The 24,139-nt window shown below is 43.3% G+C and overlaps 1 protein-coding gene across 11 annotated transcripts in view; it reads left to right on the top strand.

Moving 5' to 3' along the window:
- NCOR2 (nuclear receptor corepressor 2) overlaps positions 1–24,139 on the top strand; it is a 1,084,598-nt gene that overhangs the window by 983,060 nt on the left and 77,399 nt on the right. For 9 of the 11 annotated variants that reach the window (XM_069215021.1, XM_069215023.1, XM_069215022.1 and 6 more), the window contains 6 exons: positions 1,800–1,946; positions 6,089–6,234; positions 6,822–7,015; positions 7,764–7,910; positions 13,724–13,869; positions 15,685–15,738. In XM_069215021.1, coding sequence (XP_069071122.1) covers positions 1,800–1,946; positions 6,089–6,234; positions 6,822–7,015; positions 7,764–7,910; positions 13,724–13,869; positions 15,685–15,738 — 834 coding nt within the window. The remainder of the gene's footprint in view (positions 1–1,799; positions 1,947–6,088; positions 6,235–6,821; positions 7,016–7,763; positions 7,911–13,723; positions 13,870–15,684; positions 15,739–24,139) is intronic. The other 2 variants (XM_069215028.1, XM_069215024.1) reach the window with 1 other exon arrangement.

Raw genomic sequence — 24,139 nt, 5'->3', positions numbered from 1 at the left:
GCCAAGCTACCAGAGGTGAGCACAGGGTATCTTTAGTGTGTAACTTACTTGTCCTGACTAGAGTGGTGGTTTCTGCCTCGCCTAGGTGCATACCCTAGCCAACCAGAAACCACATTTCTAACTCTACCGAACGCTGACCTAGTTTGTGGAGGAGAGCAGTCAATCCTAATTCAGTAATGAAAATGCTGTAATGGCAATGCTGCCATTCTCAGACAGATTTCGCTCCTGGACGCAGCAACCAATATTTATGGTAAAATCTTGCCTGGTTGTATTCAGGCACAGATGGAAGAGGCTAAGCTGATGTGCATGCTGATTTCAAGAAAATTGTAGGGACTCTGCAAGCACATCAACATATTTCGGATGAGTGTCAATAATAGTGTCTTATGTTAAGGAAAGATTCAAGTCTACCTTTTTTTTGGGGGGGGGGGGGAATTTGAAATCGGCATTTAGCATTGTAAAATGTGACGCACTTTTGTGAGCACTTAAAAAAGTTTAAGTTGTACTTTTGATTGGAGAGTTAAAATCATTGGAAATAGATGTATAGTTATGTGTTATTTGAAAGGTGTCTCCCTCCCCTCTATTTTATTTATTACTTCGTAACTAAGAAATCCATTGTAAGATATGGGGAATTTGCATAGTTTGCGTTCATGTAATTATGTACAATTTAGGGGGAAATAAGTAAAATTATGCTAAATGCATATCTGTAATTTAGTGTGCAAAACACAATTGCCGCAAACAGTTGGTTGTGCTCTGGTTGTTTTTGTTTTTGCCGCGCTCCTTTGCTATATTTTTACTTAAAGTAGTGGCAGAATTTCATAACTGCTGTGATTAAGCGATTTGCCTAATTTTGTGAAAATCGTGTTACAAGCATAATGCAAAATTCACAAAATTACTCAAAGTATACCTGCTTAATTCATATTGGACCCAGGCTTGGTTTTAAGCACTGCAGTTTTATACTTATAAACTGAACGGTCACCATGTGCCGGTATTGATTTTTGTGGGCCATGCTTTGTTTCACCTTTTGTATTACATTGATGTTCCCTGGAGGCTTAACCAAATACTGTGATCCTTCTTAGAATGATTAACCTTTACAAATTGTTTTCCGATAACGCCTTAGAGCCCACCATAGCGGGCTATAACAGCCATTAGAGGCCCGCTTCAGTGTTAACGTTTAATAAGGGAGCAGGACTTTAATTGCTGGTATAGCCCGTTCTAAAAGGGCTATAAGATATCCTGACACTAGAGAGTTATAATAACTAAAACAAAGTCGTCACGGAGCTAGAGGGGATTTAAATCCCCTCGAGCTCCTTGAGGGCTTTGCTCACAGCTGTTGCTGTGAACAAAGAACATTGGAATGTTGACGCTCCAGGCTTTAACCAGCCAGTAAAAGCCAAGAGCACTCTGTTGTCTGCAGTGGAGCTCCCAACATTCCAATGTTCTAATAGTAATTATGTTTAATTATCTATTTCACATTTTGATCACTTTAAATATTTAGGCGTCAGTGATTTATTTTGCCAGCTGGCAGGATGAACAAACCTTTCCCCATTTGCAGCATGTTGTTCAGTTTTTGGTGTCTTGTAGCATAGTTTGTTTTTCAGGATCATGTAGCCCATGGGGAGACTGAAATCACAGGATGAAACTAAGAGATGCAGTCAAGCTTCCAATTTTAACACAGAATATTCGAAGCACTAGTTGTAGGAGGTCCCTTAGTAAAAAAGGGGTTTGGTGGATGGTGTTGCCAGCTTGTGACCATGAAGGGTTTTTTAAGTGTGTTCTTGTGTTTTATTATACTACTTTAGCTCTCCCCAGTGGGTACAGCCCTGATGGTGTCGATGCACGAAGCCCTGCAAGGTCTCCCATTGTATCTCAAGAAAAAATGGTCCGGTCAGCTATACAAGAGTCTGAAAAAGGACAACTGGAGCTGGAAACAAGGCAAATGCAACAAGGTGATATAGAGCTTCATTTTTTCTTTTACATCCCTCAAAGTTGCTTCTGGTGCTGTGTTATCAGATAGTTTATTATCAAGTGGTAGCTTTTTAACCCACAGCTCTTTATGTGCTGGGACTTTAGACCCACGCCCGAAATTGAAAAATGAAAACTACAAGTCCAGTATTCAAAGCTTTGTTGCCAAATAAGCCTTGAGCTGATAAAGGTGCTCCTGCTGGCATGTGGACAGTTAGCAGCTCTGCAGCACATCCTGCATGGATGGCATTCTCACCCAGAGGAAGGCTCCACTTGATCAGAGCTCATGGTATGTAGACCTGATGGATACCCTTCCATCCTTTTGGAGGCCAATATGCTACATATGTTTCATAAATCTCACTTCTTCGGTTGACTATCAAAGCATAAAAATACTCAAGTGCATTCAACATGAACCTGGAAGGTATTCTAGTGTTGCCCACCGACTCTTCTGCAAAATGAACATTTTTGACAGTGCTTCTATTGGATGATTGCCCAACTTTTGTTAGGGTGGTTTTGGGGAATTGGAACTTACCTGCCAATGGCTTATTTTTCTTTAAGAGCTCATTAAAGCTTTGATGCAAAAGCGAAGGACTAGCACCGCCTTTTCATTGTGCAGAGATGTATGTGTAAGGAAATGCCTCCTTGGCATGGTTACCCCCTGACTTTTTGCCTTTGCTGATGCCAAGTTATGATTTGAAAGTGTGCTGGGGCCCTGCTAACCAGGCCCCAGCACCAGTGTTCTTTCCCTAAACTGTACCTTTGTCTCCACAATTGGCACAACCCTGGCACCCAGGTAAGTCCCTTGTAACTGGTACCCCTGGTACCAAGGGCCCTGATCCTAGGGAAGGTCTCTAAGGGCTGCAGCATGTCTTATGCCACCCTGGGGACCCCTCACTCAGCACATACACACTGCTTGCCAGCTTGTGTGTGCTGGTGGGGAGAAAAATGACTAAGTCGACATGACACTCCCCACAGAGTGCCATGCCAACCTCACACTGCCTATGGCATAGATAAGTCACCCCTCTAGCAGGCCTTACAGCCCTAAGGGAGGGTGCACTATACCACAGGTGTGGGCATAGGTACATGAGCCCTATGCCCCTACAGTGTCTAAGCGAAACCTTAGACATTGTAAGTGCAGGGTAGCCATAAGAGTATATGGTCTGGGAGTCTGTCATACATGAACTCCACAGCACCATAATGGCTGCACTGAAAACTGGGAAGTTTGGTATCAAACTTCTCAGCACAATAAATGCACACTGATGCCAGTGTGCACTTTATTGTAAAAATACACCCAGAGGGCATCTTAGAGATGCCCCTTGAAAACATACCCGACTTCCAGTGTGGGCCGACTAGTTTTTGCCAGCCTGCCACACACTAGACATGTTACTGGCCACATGGGGAGAGTGCCTTTTGTCACTCTGTGGCCAGGAACAAAGCCTGTACTGGGTGGAGGTGCTTCACACCTCCCCCTGCAGGAATTGTAACACCTGGCGGTGAGCCTCAAAGGCTCACCCCCTTTGTTACAGCGCCACAGGGCATCCCAGCTAGTGGAGATGCCCGCCCCTCCGGCCACTGCCCCCACTTATGGCGGCAAGGCTGGGAGAGATAATGGGAGAGATAATGAGGAAAACAAGGAGGAGTCACTCCCCAGTCAGGACAGCCCCTAAGGTGTCCTGAGCTGAGGTGACTCTTACTTTTAGAAATTCCCCATCTTGCAGATGGAGGATTCCCCCAATATGATTAGGGATACGCCCCCCTCCCCAAAGGGAGGAGACACAAAGAGGGTGTAGCCACCCTCAGGGCCAGTAACTTTTAAAGACCACACGTTTCCCGCCGGAAACGTGCCACTTTCCACTCTGCACCGACGCCCCCGGCCCGACCTGCGGAAAACTAACACTGCAGGGAGGACTCTCCGGCGACGCCTGCAGAGGGAATCCAGAGGCTCCCCCTGACAGCGACTGCCCGCTTCAAGGAACCCGACACCTGTAAACCACAATGCACCCACAGCCCCCAGGACCTGAAGGAACCGAATCGAACTCCAGTGCATGAGCGACCCTCTGCCTAGCCCAGGTGGTGGCTACCCTGAGGAGGCACCCTCACAAACCCCCCCCCCCCCCCCCCCCCCCCATTGCTGCCTGCATCCCCCCAGGTCTCCACATTGATTCCTATTGAAAACCCGACACCTGTTTCCACCCTGCACCCGCCCCGCCCCTGTGCCGCTGAGGGTGTACTTTCTATGCCTGCTTGTGTTTCTCTCCCCCCACTGGTGCCCTACAAAACCCCTCTGGTCTGCCCTCTGAAGTTGCGGATACTTACCTGCTGGCAGACTGGAACCGGGGCACCCCTATTTCCATTGAAGCCTATGTGTTTTGGCCACCACTTTGACCTCTGCACCTGACCGGCCTTGACCTGCTGGTGTGGTAACTTTGGGGTTGCCTTGAACCCCCAACCGTGGGCTACCTTGGACCCAATTGTGAATCCTGTAAGTGTTTACCTACTTACCTTTGAACTTAACTTTTACTTACTTCCCCCAGGAACTGTTGATTTTTGCACTGTGTCCACTTTTAAAATAGCTTATTGCCATTTTTGTCAAAACTGTATATGCTATTGTGATTATTCAAAGGTCCTAGAATACCTGAGTGAAACACCTTTCATTTAAAGTATAGTTTGTAAATCTTGAACCTGTGGTTCTTAAAATAAACTAAGAAACATATTTTTCTATATAAAAACCTATTGGCCTGGAATTGTCTGAGTGTGTGTTCCTCATTTATTGCCTGTGTGTGTACAACAAATGCTTAACACTACCCTCTGATAAGCCTACTGCTCGACCACACTACCACAAAATAGAGCATTAGAATTATCTCTTTTTGACACGATCTTACCTCTAAGGGGAATCCTTGGACTCTGTGCACACTATTTCTTACTTTGAAATAGTATATACAGACCCAACTTCCTACAGTATGTAATTGCTAAACTAAGAAGCGTGAGTTTTTTGTCACACAAATTACTTGAAAAATCACAATTCTGTTTTTCAGTGGGACCTTTGGGTGGTGAAACAGACATTGAGTGTGAATATGCCATGACCTTGTTTGTCCTTTGATGGGTCAACTTTAGATGATAGAGGGCATTTGTGACCCAAAGGTTTGGTGTTGGGCTTGTTTTCTGAATTCCTAAAGCTACAACCACACAGATCGACACAGAACTTAATCTTCAAAAAAGTGAAATGCAAAATGGGAGAAAGGAGGTTTTTCTATTCTGTCCTTGGTGGGGTTCGAGCTCTTGCTGTATGCATCTGACTGCGCCATTGAGTTTTAATAGTCATGGCCTTTTAGAGTTATTTCTGAAAACTTCATGAAATCACAATCCTGGAAACAGTGACTTACTGATGGAGGTTGAGGTTTTATTTTTATACTGCTGAAGATGCGCAGGAGGTTGAGTACAAGGATGTAGAGTCTTAGCTTGTGAAGAAGAGCTTTATAGCATATTTGTTGTAGAGCTACAAGTCGTGCACACGTTTAGCTGGGGAGCAGGGTCTCAGTTGGCCCACATCATCATGACAGAGACCTGCACTTGGACACTGCCACAAATCTTAAATGTGAAAAAACAGCGCAAAATAAGAAGCTGCACCATATCAAGCTGCAAGCCCTTGTTTACAAGTAAGGGATGTTCTCCTTGCTCAGTGGCTTTGTAACTGAGGGCACCATATTTTCACACCTTGTCCTCCCTTTTTTATAAACATTTGTAATAAGGATCTGTGGTGCAGTGAAAGAGAGCTGTCTGTACAACTCCAAGAATGCATCAGTTAGGTATTATATCAAGTCCAGGGAAAGAAACATGGCGATGCAGGTGACATGAAGTCATCTGAAATCCCTACAGGAGTGTTCCAAGGTAGGACTCAAAGATGTGTACCAGACATTCATGACAACCTATGTGAGTGAGTCCTTCGCCTTGTATACACATTTGTCCCAACTGGATATCCTAAAAATCTGGCAAGGATTTTCTCAAATGCTGCTAAGGTGCATAGTCATACCCTACAACAGAAGATGCTGGATAGGCTGTGCACTTTGATATTTAATATTATATGTAGTCAAAATTGTTCTTTTTTTTTTTTTGTTCCCCAATGAAGCATCTCTGAAACTCTCAGCGCCAGACAGCCACATACAGCACTTAAGACAGACGCGTGAAGGTCAGCATTCGCCCTGTCATCCCCATCAGCAGAATCAGTATATGAAGAGCCACCAGCGGGTTGTCACCCTTGAACAACATATCAATGTAATTATTCATTCATGCTCTCTGTATTCAAAAAGGAGTTTGTTTGTAGTAAATGTATTCAAATGGAATATAATATTTTGCTTTGATTTCATGCTACCTGAATCTCCAGTAAGGGTCAGCATGGCTCTTTGGCTGCAGTGTTCTTTCCCAGATGGCCTTCATGTTATGGTGTTCTGCACAAAAATAGACTTCTTCGCCATCTGCTGTTGTCAGCTGTGCCCTCTATTCCTTACTGTTTTTTTCTTTCTTAGCAGTTCATCTTGTCTTTGTCCACACTGAACAAAAAAGCATGGGGAAACATATGGAGTTTCAAAGTAGACCGTACCGGTTGAAGGGCAACCCTTGTTATAGTTGTCAGTTTTGAGTAGTATTTGCTAACTTTGGAGGCTACAACCAAACAAGATATATTATACATTCATATTTTTTTTTTAATAAAGTATGGGTGCGTTATAAGAAGCTCAAGACTATATATTTAGAAATGGTGGACCGATTAGCATTTTCAGTTGTATTTGTAAAGGAGAGGTTGCTTGTTGGTGGAGGGAAGGTGTGGTGAATTGCGGCTCACGCATTGCCTTATCATCCCACAGGAGGTGATCACACTAGACTACACACGCAACCACCCCCAGCAGCTGAACACACAAATTCAGGCACCAATGTACTCCTACCAGGGGGCAGGATGCCCTGTCCTGGATCTGCGGAGGGCACCCAACCCTAGTCTCCTTCAGCAGCAAGAGCTCCATCAAACCCCAAGGATTTCTCCGGTTGGAGAAGGAGGTAAAAGGTAAGATGTGTTTTCTCTTTTTTTAATTTGGTGAAGATGTGTAATACAATACATTGCTCCATTTCACTGCAGCACCCGTATGCCTTAGCTTCACAAATGTTATCAACATTGACACATAATTGAGCAGAGTTTTATTTCTCAGATCATAATTTGCCCTGGGAATACTTTGGCTAAAGAAAGAGAAAGTAAATTTCTCACCAGGCTGCAAATCACTGAGAAGCTGCTTGAGTCTGTAGTCTCTTCTTCAGTTCTAACATCATATTCGATAAGCTAGACTAGAGCACAATGAAGACGCAGTTTGAGTTTGCACCTGAAAATTTGTTTTTGCAGGATCCTTTTATTTTATAATTGTAAAATTAGCATTTCAAACGTGGTTAAACAGAGAAGCAGTGTGGTAGGTGTTTGTGGGTTAGGGGATCCGGCAGAGACCAGATTACAGAAACTGAATTGTGATCAAGGTGTATGTGAGGGCAGAAATATATAATTGATGGAGTAATATATATCACATAATAAGCTGTTTTTTAATGTGTTTGTACCACATGTCTGAAATTTGAGGCCAGCTAACAATAACGTCATGATCACAAACATTTTTATTCACGTACCGAAACTAGTAATGTGTTGTTGGGTTAACACAAAATTAAATGCTACAAAAATCTGAGGCCTACTTAAATCCAAAATGTGCCATATGTTATACTGCAGAGGAAGATAATCTTGATGTTTAGAGTAATAACATTGGTCTATATATCAGGTCACCAGAGCAAAACAAGGCCTCTGTGTTGAGTGGATCAGAAGACGGAATTGAGCCTGTGTCTCCACCAGACGGTGTGGGGGAATCTGAATATTCTCGGAGTGCCTCCTATCCAACCTTGTATAGAGAAGATCAGTCCGAACAGAGGTAAAACGCCTGGAAAAGGAAATGTACGTTTTTAGTTCAGGAACGGTCTTGATTTCCTAAAACGTTCTTGTATGGTCCTTTCCCTACATACATTTTACAGAGGTTTTTTATGGTAGGTTGTGATCCGTTCAGTTCAAATGTAACTTAAGATTTTTCAAGTTGTTGCTTGATGATACTGAGGTGTGCGTGCAATACCCTATTCGTTGGCCCCTATGTATGTGAGTAGTGCTAGATTTACCCACGGTTCTTTCCTTCAAAAAGAGGCCACCAGAATATGCTCTTCTCAAGGGTATTTTTCTCATGGCAAAGATTTATTTTCATGTTGTGAGTACAACTTTTTCATCATTGCCCTCCTCCAGTGCACCGAAAAGGTCTTAACACCAAAACTTCATATTTGTCAGAAACTTTCCCATGCTTTTGAACTCACATGTCTCATTACTCTGGGTGATTTTATTCTCTTGTTTGTCCCTACAACAAACACAACTTTTTATGCTATAGCAACCAGCCTTAAAGGGATTCTCTGAAAACCATACTGCAAACACACCGGGCAGGGCATTCTCTTGATCAGCAACCACAGTGTTTACTTCAGTTTTGCCACCAACTTTCAACTGGTCCATCTTATCCATAGTCAGTTGACAAACTATAGTTTGACAACCTTGACAATTAAGAACTACTTAAGGGCTTTACTGACAAAGGTGACGTTCAGCATCAAATAGTCACCTCCCTAATATACCCGGCCAAGACCCTCCCGTTCTTTCTTCCCGACTCTGTAGAGCAGAAACTTGTGATATCTATCCTGGGCACTGCACTCACTAACATTACTGAAGAAACCAGTCTCAAGGCCAGAAATAAGCCATAGTTTCTCCTGCAGCCTGAGTACATTCAGTTTCCCACTCTGCAAAACTGAATGTATCCAGACTTGTTCATCCTCAAATTAGCGACAGATAGATTCCCAACCCAACGCAACTCAAACCAAGCCATGGTTCAAATAGCAGGATTCTTCCATGGTCTTTTGCCAGCACGTATTAGATGCCAGTTTAGTAGACGGCTTACTGTCTTTCGCAGCTAATTGAACGGATACTGTGCTTCACATCTATCTTTAATCTCCCAACATTAGCTCCTGCTTTTTATGACAATAACTTTGTGCTTCTGAATCTTTGTGTGTCCAAATTAGAAGCTATGTTGATGACTCAAGGGATTCAACTAGATCACAATTCAGGAAGTGGCTCCAATTTAAAAACGGATTATAAATGATGATTATCATATCACCTGATAATTCAGTGACCTGTATTTGCATAATACAAGTGGATTTTCAGAATCATAAAATGCAATTTTTATAGCATATTTCACATTCCCTGTGGTCAGAGGTCTGCCTAGCGCATGGGTCCTCAGATTTTTGTTTCTTGTGTGCCGTCCCTTCGAATACCTACGTTTTTGTGACTTTATGCTGTGGCAATACACGTTCCTTCCTGGTAACCATTACTGTGTAGATTGTCTTTAGTTTTTCATGACGGTTTTGCAAATGAATGCATCCCTTTATTCTAAAATATCTGTCATTTGCTAATATCTGCAAGGAAAATTACCTTTTTGGTATTTTTCATAGACCAGATTCCCCCTGACTGCAATATTCCTTTTACATATTACATATAGGGGCCATATTACAGATAGATCACATTGTCCCACTCTGTGACCCCTAAGACCTCCTCCCAAGAGCCTCCGTCCAGAAGCACATTGACTGTTAACTACTTGTATCTGGCACACAGTTAGTGCTCCTCCTGATGGCCAGTTTCTCTCTTTAGAGGGGTGCAGATGCAGTGGCAAAGCATTCCTTCATTTACTCGGGGACACACCCCTATGCAGTTAGGGAAAGACACCTTGTGAAATCACTGGCGCCCATTCTTCAAAAGCACAGTCCATATTATAGGTGGACCGATCCTTTATGTAATTTCAAAGTACCTCACAAACTTAAACTGGTGCATTCACCTGGTGCACCCCTTGGGCAATTACCACATGGTTTTTGAAGTTCTTCCTTAATAAGACTAATCCAGCTTCAGTGATTTTGATGCAGACGTCTCCACATCACAAGTTAGTAATGGTGGACTAAACATATGCACACACATACGTATATATAGTGTGTGCATATACTATAGTCAACAATGTCCTTCCACAGTTGTATCAGATTTAATTTTTCATAGTATGATTTACTGCTTTCTTTTCTATAGGTCCCAAAAACCTCTCATGAAGTAGAGCGTTATTCGGAGAGAGAAGAAACATTTTGCGAAACTTTATTCAGAAAGCCTGTGCTACACCATACCCATTGACTAGTGAACATTTAGGCTGAGGCCATCTGGCTCCCACTGTTACCTTCCATTATATGATGTGTTTGAATATTTTCTATAAGCAAATGCCACACGTGTACAATAACTGAGCATTCCAGGTTCGGAACATGACAGTTTGTGCTTTGGCTTTTCACTTTCACTCCATTATGAGATGAGTGGAAATACTACCAGCTCTGAAGTATAGTTTATGCAGATTCCTCCAGGTTTCCACTTGCCTGATATTGCGCTGGTGAAACTTCGCATAAGAGGGACTCCCACTTAAACTTTGAGGAAAAAATTGTTTTTGACTTACTGTACAGGATTCCCCTTTGGTTACATCGAGTTAAACTTGGGCGCAAAAAACAGATCTACGTGCATTTCCCCATGGCTGTTTTTCTTCCTGCTATACCCAAAAACATAGGAGTGAGGCCAAATTCTAAAAATCAGGAATGCTCAAGGATACATACATAACAGCCATGGTGAAGGCTCTCTGGCTTTTGTTTCCAAACCAACCATAGACAGACATACTAACAACTGTGTGCACCGTGGTGAATTGACTATTTTCCTATTTGTACTTTCCACCAGGTAAGGTGTAGAATGTTGGAATGTAATAAAATCTGGGTTTATAAAGCGCAATTACTCACCTGTAAGGGTCTCACGGCACTAAGGGGGTTGTTAGTCCTCTGAGCTTAAGTTGAAGAGCCAGGTTTTAAGGTCCTACCTGAATTGAGGTAGTGATGGTGACTACCTGAGATGCAGGGTGTTCCAGCTCTTCACCGCGAGGTAGGCAAAGGATCTTCCACCAGCCGAGGTCTTCTATATGCGGGGTATGGCGGCTAGTGCTTGTTGAGCGGAGAGGTCTGGTGGGTGAGTAGAAGGTGATGCGGTGGTTGAGGTAGGCGGGTCCTAGTTCATGGAGGGCCTAGTAAGCGTGGACAAGGAGCTTGAAGTAAATTATTTTCTTGTTATGAAGCCAGTGGAGGTCTCTTAAGTGATTGGCGGTGGCATTTTAGATGTGCTGTAGTTTCTTCTGGTTCTTCTGGGTGGTACCGGCTTAGAGGGTGTTGCCACAGTTGAGTCTGCTGGTAACAAGGGCATGGGTTACGGTTTTGCTGCAGTCCTTTGGGATCCTTTTGTAGATCTTCTGGAGAAGTCAGAGTCTGTGAAAGCAGGAGGATGCGACTGAGTTGGCTTGGCAGGTCACGGTGAGCAATGAGTCCAGGATGAAGCCAAGGTTGCATGCGTGGTTTGTTGGGGTTAGGGTTGGGGTGGGGGTGCCAAGGGTCGATGGCCACCAGGAATCATCCAAGGCTGATGTGGAAGGTCCCCGGATGAGGATCTCGGTCTTGTCAGAGTTGAACTTGAGGCAGCTGTCTTTCATCCAGACAGGGACTGATTCCATCCCGTTGTGGAAATTCTTCTTGGCAGTAGTGGGGTTTTCGGTCAGTGAGATGATCAGCTTTGTATCATCGATGTAGGAGACGATGTTCAGTCCGTGGTCCCCGACTATAGATATGAGCGGGATTGACGTAGGAGACGATGTTCAGTCCGTGGTCCCCGACGATAGATATGAGCGGGCCATAAAAGATATTGAAGAGTGTGGGGCTCAGGGAGGAGCCCTGTGGAACTCCGCAGCTGATCTCGATAGTTTCTGACAGGTAAGGTGAGAGTCTGACTTTGTGTTCTGCCAGATAGGAAGGAGCGTATCCATTGAAGGGGCTTTCCGTGGATGCCGGCTGCGTGGAGCTGAGAGTGCGCTGTGAGATTGTGTTGGAGGTGGCCCATAGGTCCAGTAGGATGAGGGCATACTGTATGGCCGAGGAGTGATCGGATGTCATCTGTGGCTGCAAGGAGGGCTGTCTCTGTGCTGTGATTGCTCCTAAATCCTGATTGAGAGGTGTCAAGGATGTTGTTGTCCTTTATGTTCTTACGAGCTGAACATTGATGGCCTTTTTGATGGCCTTGGCTGGGAAAGGCAGCAGTAAATCTTGAGGTCCAGGGGGTCAGCCGTGGTTTTTTTCAAGAGTGGATGGATCTCTGCATGCTTTAAGTACTCTGGGAAGGTGGTTGTCTCTATGGAACAGTTAAGAGTGTGTCGGAGCTCGGGTGCAATGGATGTGTTGGCCTTGTTGAAAATGTGGTGAGGACAGGGGTCTGTAGGGGCTCCAGAGTGGATGCTGCTCATGATGGTGCGGGTCTCGTCTGTGGTCAGGGTGGTCCAGCGGTGCAGGGTCTGTGGTCTTTCGATGGGATAGATCTGGGGGCTGTTGTAGGGCTCGGAGGGTCTTGGGATCCGAAGCCGTCGTATATGGCTCTTATTTTCTGGTGGAAGAAGTTGGCTAGCCTGTTGCAGAGGTCTTCAGATGGAGGGCTGCTTTCTATTTCTGATTGGGGTTTGGCAAACTCTTTGACCACGGTGAAGAGCTCCTTGGTGTTGTGAGCAGAGGCGCTGATTCTGTCCTGCGGGTGGCTTTCTTGGTGACTCTGACGAGGTGATGGAGGGATTTGGTGGCAGCTTTGAAAGCCTCAAAGTCTTCCCAGGGCTTGCTGTTCCTCCATCTGTTCTCTCGCTGTCTGCAGGGTGAGTTGTAAAACAAGTGGCATAGCCTTGATGCTGGAGCATGGGATAATAAGGCGTATACTAGAGATGAACATCTCTGCTGCTATCTTCACTGTAGTGCTTAATGTTCCTTTATTATAGTACCTGTTCACTGTAGAAGGAGTTCTGTCCCTTTGTTGCTGCAGCCCTTGCAGCGTACTAGGCTTATGACTGTGCTGCCTGCCTCTATCCGATGTAGAAAAGTAAGATAAAAATATATTGAGATGTAATTGATAACCATGCTGCAATATAGTGCCTTTGCAAGAACAGACATCACCATGCATGATTATGCTTTTCCAGTTGTTTTTTTAGCCGTACTCTAGACATTTTCCTGGGATGTGTTAGAGAGGACTGATTTAGGTAATGGGTAAGAAATCTTGGGCTGATCTAATGTATTAGCTGGTTGCTTGATTCCCTGAAAGATAACCTTTTAATTCCTGGAATTGAATACTTTACAAGCTACTTTCCAAACCATTATAAAGTGTCTCAAATCAGTATGAATAGATTATTAATCTAAAACCATTATTTCCATCCGTTGTTCATATTTCCATCCATATTTCTTTGATTGGAGATAAAAACATAACATTTAGTCTTTTTCAGATAAGATCACATTTTGTCTAGTAAAGCATTAATTTGAGTCTCAATGTAACCTGTAGGTAAGTTTCCTCAATCTCACCCTCCCTAATTGCATGTTGAATGGCAATAGTGTTGAAAGAATTGACTCAAACCTGATGTTGGAATAAAGGTAGGTTGACCTAATCGGTTGTATGGCTTGACGATTAAACTGTGGAAGGTATTGGAATCGAACAGGATAGAATGATATAAAGTACATTGTCTTTCAATTCTGTCCCACTAATGTCTACCTCTGTTTATTTTCTTCTTCTCTCTCTGTTCAGAATGGGTTCCAAGTCTCCGGGAAACAGCACTCAGCCTCCAGCCTTCTTCAGTAAGCTGACAGAGAGCAACTCCGCTATGGTTAAATCCAAGAAACAGGAGATCAATAAAAAACTTAGTACAACCAGCAGGAGTGAGCCCGAGTATAGTAAGACTTTACATGTTTATTTTCATCTGGCAGTAATTGGATGGGGATAATGCAGACCACACAGTGAGGGAAGAACACAAAATACACCGTTGATATTGGTACTGTGTGGCACCACAATTCTTAAAAATACCTTACCTTTGCCGCCTCTCTTAATAATCCTGTAGCTTTTTATTTCCCCTAATGAGAAATCAATTGCATTTATTCAGAGCGTGTTTTACAGAAGTAGCATCCCAGTAGCAGTAAAAGCCATTGAATGACTTGGATACATTTTGGAGTGGATACAGGATTGGCTTTTGGGCACAGCAATAAATAGGATTTATTTCTCCGCTTAGTGTTGCAGTGAGGGTGTGTGGGGGGTTTGAACCTGGAGTAAATTCAAAGCAGCCACCATGATAGGAGAGATTTGACACAAAGTGATACAATTTGAATCCCAGCTAGAATGGTCCTCTTGAGCACTCTGCTTGAGAGGTTGGTTAGAGTACCATGTTTTTCCTAAATTTTATAATGGTGGTTAGATAACAATTGAAATGGCTAATTTGGAAAGTCTTGATGACCGCTGTGGAATGTAAACAGATTTTATTTATAACTTGTTGCTGGTCTAGTATTATAAAGCGTCATTATTGCTCTTTAGCAGCACAGGCGAATTCACTTAACCTTACTAGTTGTATGATCAGTGCATTGATGTACTATATCCTAAGATTCTAAAAATAGAACTTTTTGCATCAGCACCGTAGCTGCTACCTAGAGATGTTTGGATCTAGGCCACTTCAGCCAATAAATCTTATCCGTAAGAAAGCCTTTTGCTTCAAATAAATGCCATCCCAAACAATATTGATTATAGTAGTCCTTAAACAATGTGTAAGTCTGCATAGCATCAGAGCATCAATGTATTATGAGATCAGATTCAACTAGCTCATTAGTGGTATACACTGGAAGATAGATAATTGTTTATCTGTATTTACTGATCTAAAGACAGAGCCCTTATCATTAGTCCTTACCCTGATGGTTTAAATGTTTAAACTGCAATTCATACACTTTGGAGTGACTTCACCCTCATGCTATGTTTTTCTTCAAACCATGCTTCCGCATAAGACAGCAACAAATACACCTGGTTTAGTAAATGCATTCCAAAGGCTTCGTAAAATTTAAAACAAGAGCATTATCATCTAAGGGCATTATAGGAAAAACAATGCAATACTGTCACTGTTAGAAACGCTACCTTTTCTCCAGTAAAGAAACTAACCTTTACCAAATTCCTTCCATTAACAGAATTTTGAGTTATTGATGTGTGCTCTGTTGAACTTCTCCTCCGTTAGCCTGTCTATGTATATGGGTGAATTCACAATATCCAAACCTTGTAATAAGGGGCCCAGAATGGCTGAGCCGCCCCCTCTCCTGCTTTTCCCTCCACTTTCTTTTTCCCTAAGACCCTAAAGATAGTTTATTTTTCCCTAAGACCCCAAAGATAGTTTCTTTTTCCCTAAGTCCCTTTAAGGTAGTTTGTGGATTTTGATACTTTTTTTTTTTTATTGGAAAGTTCGTCCCAACACCCCTGCAGTCTCACTGTCCCTGGTGACAAGACATATTCCAGGTTCTAAATTTTACTGCACCATATGCCTAGTGTTAGACGGTCGACATGCTTTGAGTGGGAGAGTCCTGTAGTCCTCAGTCAGTGTCTTTCTTATTTAAGGCCAGTGGGAGAAATATTCCTTAGTGTACATAGGCATGTACTATATCCTTTTTTTCTGATTACTCACCCATGTCATTCCCTTATTATTCAAGCTTCTATAGTGAGACTTTATTTTCTTTCCGCAGATATTGGAAAGCCTGGAACTGAGATTTTCTATATGCCAGCCCTCACTGGTGCAGGTATGCTACATTTTAGATGTATTTTACACATATGCAGATTTGTTAATTAATGAACACTCGTTGATTATTGTATTCCCCTTTGTTTTGGACTGTGGAGCCATCCCAATTTCTTTCTGGTGTCTGTGATACTTTAATATCAAACCAGAACTATTGATTGATAATTAATTGCATGATTTGACAGTGGTGTATTGACAATTAAATATGTATGTAATACAAACCGCAGCATGCTTTGAGGAATATGAAATCTACCTTATTGAGGGCTATTGGAACCTCGTTCTTTGAGGTTTAGTCGTGCATTTAATGTAGATACTTTTACAACCCACCTGTGGGCAAGTCAGGTAGAGGACTTCTTTGCTTTATTGTATAGTATGTCTTTGTACACTGAACATCCTGCATGGTGAGTGTGCCACTCATAAGCATGCCCATTCTCCTAGTGGGTGTTCTTCCTTGCCAGTTCACCTTTTTTTCCACCTACTGGCTTGAATTACAACCTACCTCTTTTGCACTCAGTAGCATGCTAGTCTTGTTTTTCTATAAACAGTTTGCTCTTTTCGATCTGTGTTCTCCACTTTCTGGTTAGCTTAAGATGCACTACTCTTATTTTAAGCCATGCCTATCATGTCAGCAACCGTTTCCAGTAGGCAACTCGTGCAACTGCTGCATTTTCTGCTTTGGAAGCAGTCATGCAGTACTGGCCTGTGCTCTGTGTGCTGTTTTTGGCTGACTTTCGAGAAAATGTTGAAGGTCCTCAGTGCAGAACAGAAGAACCACTACCCTGACACTATCCTCCCGCCGACCCACAGGATACTGACTCTGATCTTGAGAGCCCCTGTTCCCCACAGGATCCCTTTGATGAGCCGTTCAGGCCATAGGAGGAAAATGACCCATGGGAGGATTCTAATTTCGGACCTTGCCCTACCAAACCATTGCCACCTAACGACACAATCTCTTTTCATGACGTAATGCAGTGGGCCGCACAACACCATGAGGTCAAGATGCACCTAATGCAAGATGAAGACAACTTCTTGGTAGACACTCTATCCAGGACAGAACGCAACATACATTACCTTCCAGTGCCGAAGGGGTCGCTCAGGTCAGTCACCTACAATTTCCAGGGTCGGACCAAAAAACAAAAGCATAAGCTGGCCTCAGATGATCTGATGTGTAGCTGTCGGCAAATTGCCCCAATTCCTTAGTTGTCCAGGCTGCATGCAAGAGGGCTTCTGCACAAGCAACAGGAACCTCCCTACCACCTGATAGTCCAAGTGCATTGATGTGCCACTAAAGCGCATAGAGTTGTGTGCAGCCACCCAGTGGTGCTTTGTAAATTCTGTGGGTCTGCTTTCTAGGTACAATCGCCACTACAGGGGGGGAACGAGAGGAGCTGGCAAAAGCACATCGTAGAGGCCCACCAAACAAAACGTCCAGAGCTAGTTAGTGTGGGTAAAACTGTTATCAGCAGGAATATCTGCTGCACTCTAAAGGCAGCAGATACCAGGGATAGCGGGATTGACACCAGCATTATCCTCTGCAGGAATGCCCACCTCAGGGTTTCATGGTTCAGACATGAGATGCAGCAGCACCCCTTCAGTGTCCCATTAGACGGTGGCCATCTGTTCAGCCTCCCAGATGGAAAAGATGATCAAATAAATCAAACAGGACAGAGACATTTCAAAGTCCATTGGGGGCCCTCTGTCTAATGTTAGTAGTAGCACATCTGTGAAGAAATGCCATACATGTCTTCCCATACTTGGACAACTGGCTGATCAAGGGCAGTAGTAAACATCAATGCCTAGCACACACTCAGACAGCCATGTCCCTACTTCACAGCCTAAGTTTCACCATTCATGACAGAAATTTGCACCTTCATTTTCACAAGTTCCAGCCCATCATGGGCCCTGTTGTAAGTCCGATGACTGGGAAATCGTACCCCAACAAACAACGGGTGTTTGCGTTCCAATAGGTGCCTGTTTTTAGACACACCATTCCGTCAGTGTTGAACTCTGATGACACTGTTGAGGGGTGATGCTTCATGCATCGCAATATTACCATACTCCTGGTTACGTTCACTCCAGGAGTGCCTCTTGAGGCAATTGACACGAGTCGAAGGGCATTGGAAGGACCAAGTGTTCATAATGACCAGGGCTCAGTACTCTCTGCTTTGGTCAAACAGCAATAACCTGTTGCTCAGCAGACCCTTTCTAGACCCCCTTCCACCGGTGACCATCACTATTGATGTGTCTCTCATAGGGTGGGATGTTTACCACTACAAGATGACTGTCCAAGGCACCTGGAACCCTGAGCACCAGAGGGGTCACATAAGCTACATAGATCTACTAAGTATCAGACTAGCCCTCAAAACATTCTTCAAGCTTGTTCGTGGCAAGACAATCCTGATAAAATATGGACATCATGCCAGCGATTTATTCCATCCAGAAGCTTTGGAAAACCCTCTACCCCCAGCTCTCTACGCTAACTAATGAAATTTCACACTGGTCAGCTAGCAACAACATTCACCTGTTGCAGAGTATTTGTCAGTAGTGGAGAACAGTTTTGTGAACTTGTTCAGCAAGACACACCAACAAGTGAATGAGTGGGAACTCCACCCCCAAGTCCTTCAAAGGTGGGGGGCCCTGTCCATAGACCTGTTTGCCTGAAAATGCATAATCTCAAAACTTCTCCAGGTATTCACATCCACAGTCAGTGTGCAATGCTTACCTACTACTGTGGAGGACCTGGTCAGGGATATTTGCATACGTGTTTCCATCTCTCCCCCTCATCTCATATGCAGTTAGGGAATTGAGGCAGGTATCCATGACCCTTATCCTAGTAGTACGAACCTGGGCAAAACAACCCAGGTATGCAATGCTCCTAGAAATGTCTGTTAGTCACCACAAGATACTGTCATTCAGGCCAGACCTTCTCACTCAGCATCACGGTCAGTTTAGACACCCAGATTACAGCTGAACGTTGCGATCTGGCACCTGAGTTTTGGGAATTTGGCTGTGTAAAATCTCCAGAGGAATGCATGCTTATCCTGAGAGAGGTACATAACCCACTGCTCATGCCTGTCACACAGCTAAATGAAAAGGGTTCATGCAACACTATATGTAAAGAGTTAGACTCCTTTAAGTTTTTTGTGCAGGAGATTGCTTGCTACCTTCTGCACCTACACTAGGCTTTGCCTACACTTCCATTGACTTACGCTTCCATTGACTTACACTTAACCACAGTTGCAGCGTACCTGCAAAACAGACAACACTTACCTATTCTTTTTTTTTTTTCACTGAAAAAAACAAATGTTACAGGAAAGTTATATTTAGGAAATAGAATAAAAAAAATCTTAGGAATTCACTAAAACCAAAGGTTATAGTTTGGTTCAGTGTTTACATGCAGAAAACTATAGAAATTCAGCTATTCTAGTTAGATTTGCTTCAAGTAACTAAACTTGTGCCCTAAGGTAATTATAACTCACCCCCTAGCCATGCACTGCTAATTACCCCAGATATTACATCACTCATGACATTTTCTATGACATCATTAATTAATAATATCACTGTAACATTTGCAGTAAAATTATTGATTAGAAAACTGTGCATGGCAAGGGCTCGAGTTATAGCAAACCCAGTAGTCCCAGAATGGCTGACAACACTTCCTGATTGAAGTGTTGGCAGCCAATCGGATCTCAGCAGAAGATCTCTAGGATCCCCAGAGCCTCCGCGTTCCTATATATCTATATTTCTTTTCCCTTTAATATCTCTGGAACTACTGGACAGATTTACACCAAATCACAAAAAAACTCATTTTCTGCTAGCTTTCTGATAAATTTGGTGGTTCGGGCTGTAGTTGTGTTCAAAATCTCTGTGGAAATTAACATGGGAAACACGCTTTTTTTGCACCAACCTTTTTCTCAACCCCTGCTTGAGGAATCACCCTAAAACTTAACATGCACAATAAGACACAGTAGGACCCTTTTTTGGGGAGAATTTCGTGAAAATTGGTCTAATTGCACCAAAGTATAGATAAGTAAAAAAAAAAAAACGCATGTGTGTGCGAGAGAGAATATATTCACTTAAAAAACTAAAGGTTACAGGGACATTATAGTTAGGCTCACATTTTAAACTTACAAATCCATATAAGTTCACCTGCTATAATGAGTTAGCTCAAGTAACTATAACTCGTGCCTAAGGTAAGTATAACTTGCCCCCGGTGCTTGTTTTTTGTTTTTTTTCCCGCAAATACGCAGATCCACTGCAAATTTGTGCTAAACATAAAAAAAAAATGCTTTTTTGCCCTGAGGGGTGTTCCTCTGGGACCACAGCACCACAGCTAAGGGGGGTCAGGGCGTCCCCACCCTAGCCCCTTTTCTTATTTTTTGACATTTTTTTCTGGGACTCCATTGAAGTAGAGTTCCAAGATGGCTGCCGACATTTACCTGGTTGAAGTCTAGGCAGACAATCAGAGCTTTGCATTTCCCTGCATGAGCTCATTATTATTTGCGACCCCTTTGCGCCTCTAGATATCTATATTTAGTTTTCTTTTAATATCTCAAAAACTACTAAACAGATTTACACTAAACAACAGAAAGGCTTCTTTCTGGACCAAATGCTATCTTTCTGCCACATTTGGTGGAATTCCGTCCAGCAGGTTAGGCTGTAGTCATGTTCAAAATCCCCATGGGAATTATAATGGGAAACAGACTTTTTTGACCATCCCCCTTTTCTCGGCTTCCGCTTGATGAAACACCCCGCAACTTCTCATGTACAACAAGATTCTCGGGACCACTTTATTTGGAAAATTTTGTGAAGATTTATCAAATGGCGCCAAAGGCGACTGCCACTAATATGTAGTAGATTAGGGTGTTGTTGACTGTCAAGGGTGGAGTAGGGTGAAGCAGAGTGTCATGGAGTGAATTATCTTCCAGTGGCGTGTCATAGAGTACAGAGGAGCGTCATAGGGTGAAGTGCCTTGTCATATAGTGGAGTACCGTATCGTAGAGAGAAGTTGAGTGGCGTTTCCCTAAGTGCCATACAGTGTAGTATAGTGGCGTAGAATAGCAGAGCATAGAGTGAAGTGCAGTGTTGTAGAGTAGAGTTGTATACAGAAGATTAAAGTGTCAGATGGTGCAGCATACAGGGAGTGCAGAATTATTAGGCAAGTTGTATTTTTGAGGATTAATTTTATTATTGAACAAAAACCATGTTCTCAATGAACCCAAAAAACTCATTAATATCAAAGCTGAATATTGTTGGAAGTAGTTTTTAGTTTGTTTTTAGTTTTAGCTATGTTAGGGGGATATCTGTGTGTGCAGGTGACTATTACTGTGCATAATTATTAGGCAACTTAACAAAAAAAAAATATATACCCATTTCAATTATTTATTATTACCAGTGAAACCAATATAACATCTCAACATTCACAAATATACATTTCTGACATTCAAAAACAAAACAAAAACAAATCAGTGACCAATATAGCCACCTTTCTTTGCAAGGACACTCAAAAGCCTGCCATCCATGGATTCTGTCAGTGTTTTGATCTGTTCACCATCAACATTGCGTGCAGCAGCAACCACAGCCTCCCAGACACTGTTCAGAGAGGTGTACTGTTTTCCCTCCTTGTAAATCTCACATTTGATGATGGACCACAGGTTCTCAATGGGGTTCAGATCAGGTGAACAAGGAGGCCATGTCATTAGATTTATTTCTTTTATACCCTTTCTTGCCAGCCACGCTGTGGAGTACTTGGACGCGTGTGATGGAGCATTGTCCTGCATGAAAATCATGTTTTTCTTGAAGGATGCAGACTTCTTCCTGTACCACTGCTTGAAGAAGGTGTCTTCCAAGAACTGGCAGTAGGACTGGGAGTTGAGCTTGACTCCATCCTCAACCCGAAAAGGCCCCACAAGCTCATCTTTGATGATACCAGCCCAAACCAGTACTCCACCTCCACCTTGCTGGCGTCTGAGTCGGACTGGAGCTTTACCAATCCAGCCACGGGCCCATCCATCTGGCCCATCAAGACTCACTCTCATTTCATCAGTCCATAAAACCTTAGAAAAATCAGTCTTGAGATATTTATTGGCCCAGTCTTGACGTTTCAGCTTGTGTGTCTTGTTCAGTGGTGGTCGTCTTTCAGCCTTTCTTGCCTTGGCCATGTCTCTGAGTATTGCACACCTTGTGCTTTTGGGCACTCCAGTGATGTTGCAGCTCTGAAATATGGCCAAACTGGTGGCAAGTGGCATCGTGGCAGCTGCACGCTTGACTTTTCTCAGTTCATGGGCAGTTATTTTGCGCCTTGGTTTTTCCACACGCTTCTTGCGACCCTGTTGACTATTTTGAATGAAACGCTTGATTGTTCGATGATCACGCTTCAGAAGCTTTGCAATTTTAAGAGTGCTGCATCCCTCTGCAAGATATCTCACTTTTTTTACTTTTCGGAGCCTGTCAAGTCCTTCTTTTGACCCATTTTGCCAAAGGAAAGGAAGTTGCCTAATAATTATGCACACCTGATATAGGGTGTTGATGTCATTAGACCACACCCCTTCTCATTACAGAGATGCACATCACCTAATATGCTTAATTGGAAGTAGGCTTTCGAGCCTATACAGCTTGGAGTAAGACAACATGCATAAAGAGGATGATGTGGTCAAAATACTCATTTGCCTAATAATTCTGCAATCCCTGTAGAGGGGAGTATAGTACGATGGCGTAGAGTGTGATAAAGTGTAGTAGAGTGGAATAGAGTGGAGTACACTGGAGTGTGGTACTGTAGAGTGGTGCAAAGTGTTAGAGTGGAGTGTGCCAGACTATGGTGTAGTAGAGTGCAGTAGAGTAGAGTGCGTGGCGTAGCAGACAGTTGAGTAAAGTGTCATAAATTGGAGTACCATTTTGTACAGTTGTGTGTATTGGGGTGTCATACAGTATTGGAACGTGATGTAGACTAGAGTAGAGTGGCATACAGTCTAGTTGATTTTTGTGGAGTGTTGCACAGTGCAATGTTGTAGAGTGGATTGGCATCAGTGTTAGTGTACAATGGCATAGAGTGGAGTGGTGTACAGGGGAGTATAGTCAGAGTAAAGTGGGATGCAGTGGTATACAAAGAGTTGCATACAGTGTCATATAGGCGAATAAACTATCGTAGAGTGGTATGGGGTACGGGATCGAGTGACTCCTCCTCTCGGTCATACTGCGCATGGGCATCGACTCCGTAGTTAGATTGTTTTCTTTCCGCTGTCTGGTTCGAACTGGTTTCCTCTCGCTCCGCGATTTTGAATCAGAAACTTTAGAAAACTTCCTGGATCGTCGGTATTGTTTCCATCACGTTTTCCACCTAGCCTCGAACCAATAGTACAGTCAAAAACAAAATGTTGCCCTTCTGGGCGTGTGCGCCTGACTCGGGCCTGTCGATCGTTTCGATCCAAAAAGACCCTGCATGATTAGAGAGCCAGAAGACTGGTAATGGCGTTGAAGAGTACAGAACATCTCAACACCATGGAGGAAGAACAGGCGCAGATGGCAGTTTCCATCAGAGACACTGACTCCGAAGAAGAATCGGAAGAAGATAGGCCTATCACTGCTGGTCAGCACGTGAGTACGTCTGCCCCTATGCACACTTATAAAAAGTCCTCAAAGGCCCTGGGTACACCTCTGCAAGAGAGCCATGGTTCAACCCGAAAAAAGACTCTCATTGACCGACCTTCGGGTTTGGCATTGCAAAAGGCCATTCCTTCATCGATATCGGAGTCGAGTAAGTCCATCAAAAGTTCAACATCCGACTCAAGTAAGCATCCTCACTCCTCAGAGTCGAAGCCTCGACGCCCTGCTTCGGATCCGAAACAACCAGCTGTATTCTTGGGCCCAAAAAAACTACCATCTTCAGAGCTGAAAAGGTCTTCTTATTCAGAAGAGCAAGGACTTTCAAGCCATCTTAAACAGAGCTCAAAATCACTGGATGAACAGTCATAAAGACCTTCTGATCATGTTTCTGAGGACACTGAGATCCAACCTATCCTTGAGATCATAGATGAAAGACAATCAAGGATTCATATCCGTAAAGAGACTGGCAGAATAATTACTGCACTTCCTCTATAGACCAAGAGAAAGTTGGCCTTTCAAGAACATTAAGACACTGCTCCACCACCAGCAAAGATTTATAAACAGAAGCCATTACCTATCCATACTTCTCCCCCTCATTCACCACAACTTTCTTTTTCGCCACCACCCACTAGCCCACCACCTTTGCCTTCATCAACTCATTCACAATATTCTCATGGTGATACGGTTGATCCTTGGGATCTCTATGATCTGGATCCTATTCCTAGCAGTGACCCGGACTTATACCCTTCAAAACCTTCTGCACCAGAAGACACTACTGCATACACGCAGGTTATTTCTAGGGC

Source organism: Pleurodeles waltl, chromosome 11 (assembly GCF_031143425.1).
Source record: "Pleurodeles waltl isolate 20211129_DDA chromosome 11, aPleWal1.hap1.20221129, whole genome shotgun sequence".
In the NCBI taxonomy this organism is placed as follows: domain Eukaryota; kingdom Metazoa; phylum Chordata; class Amphibia; order Caudata; family Salamandridae; genus Pleurodeles; species Pleurodeles waltl.
Note: the sequence above shows the minus strand (reverse complement) of the source record. Positions and strands in the feature narration are given on the sequence as shown.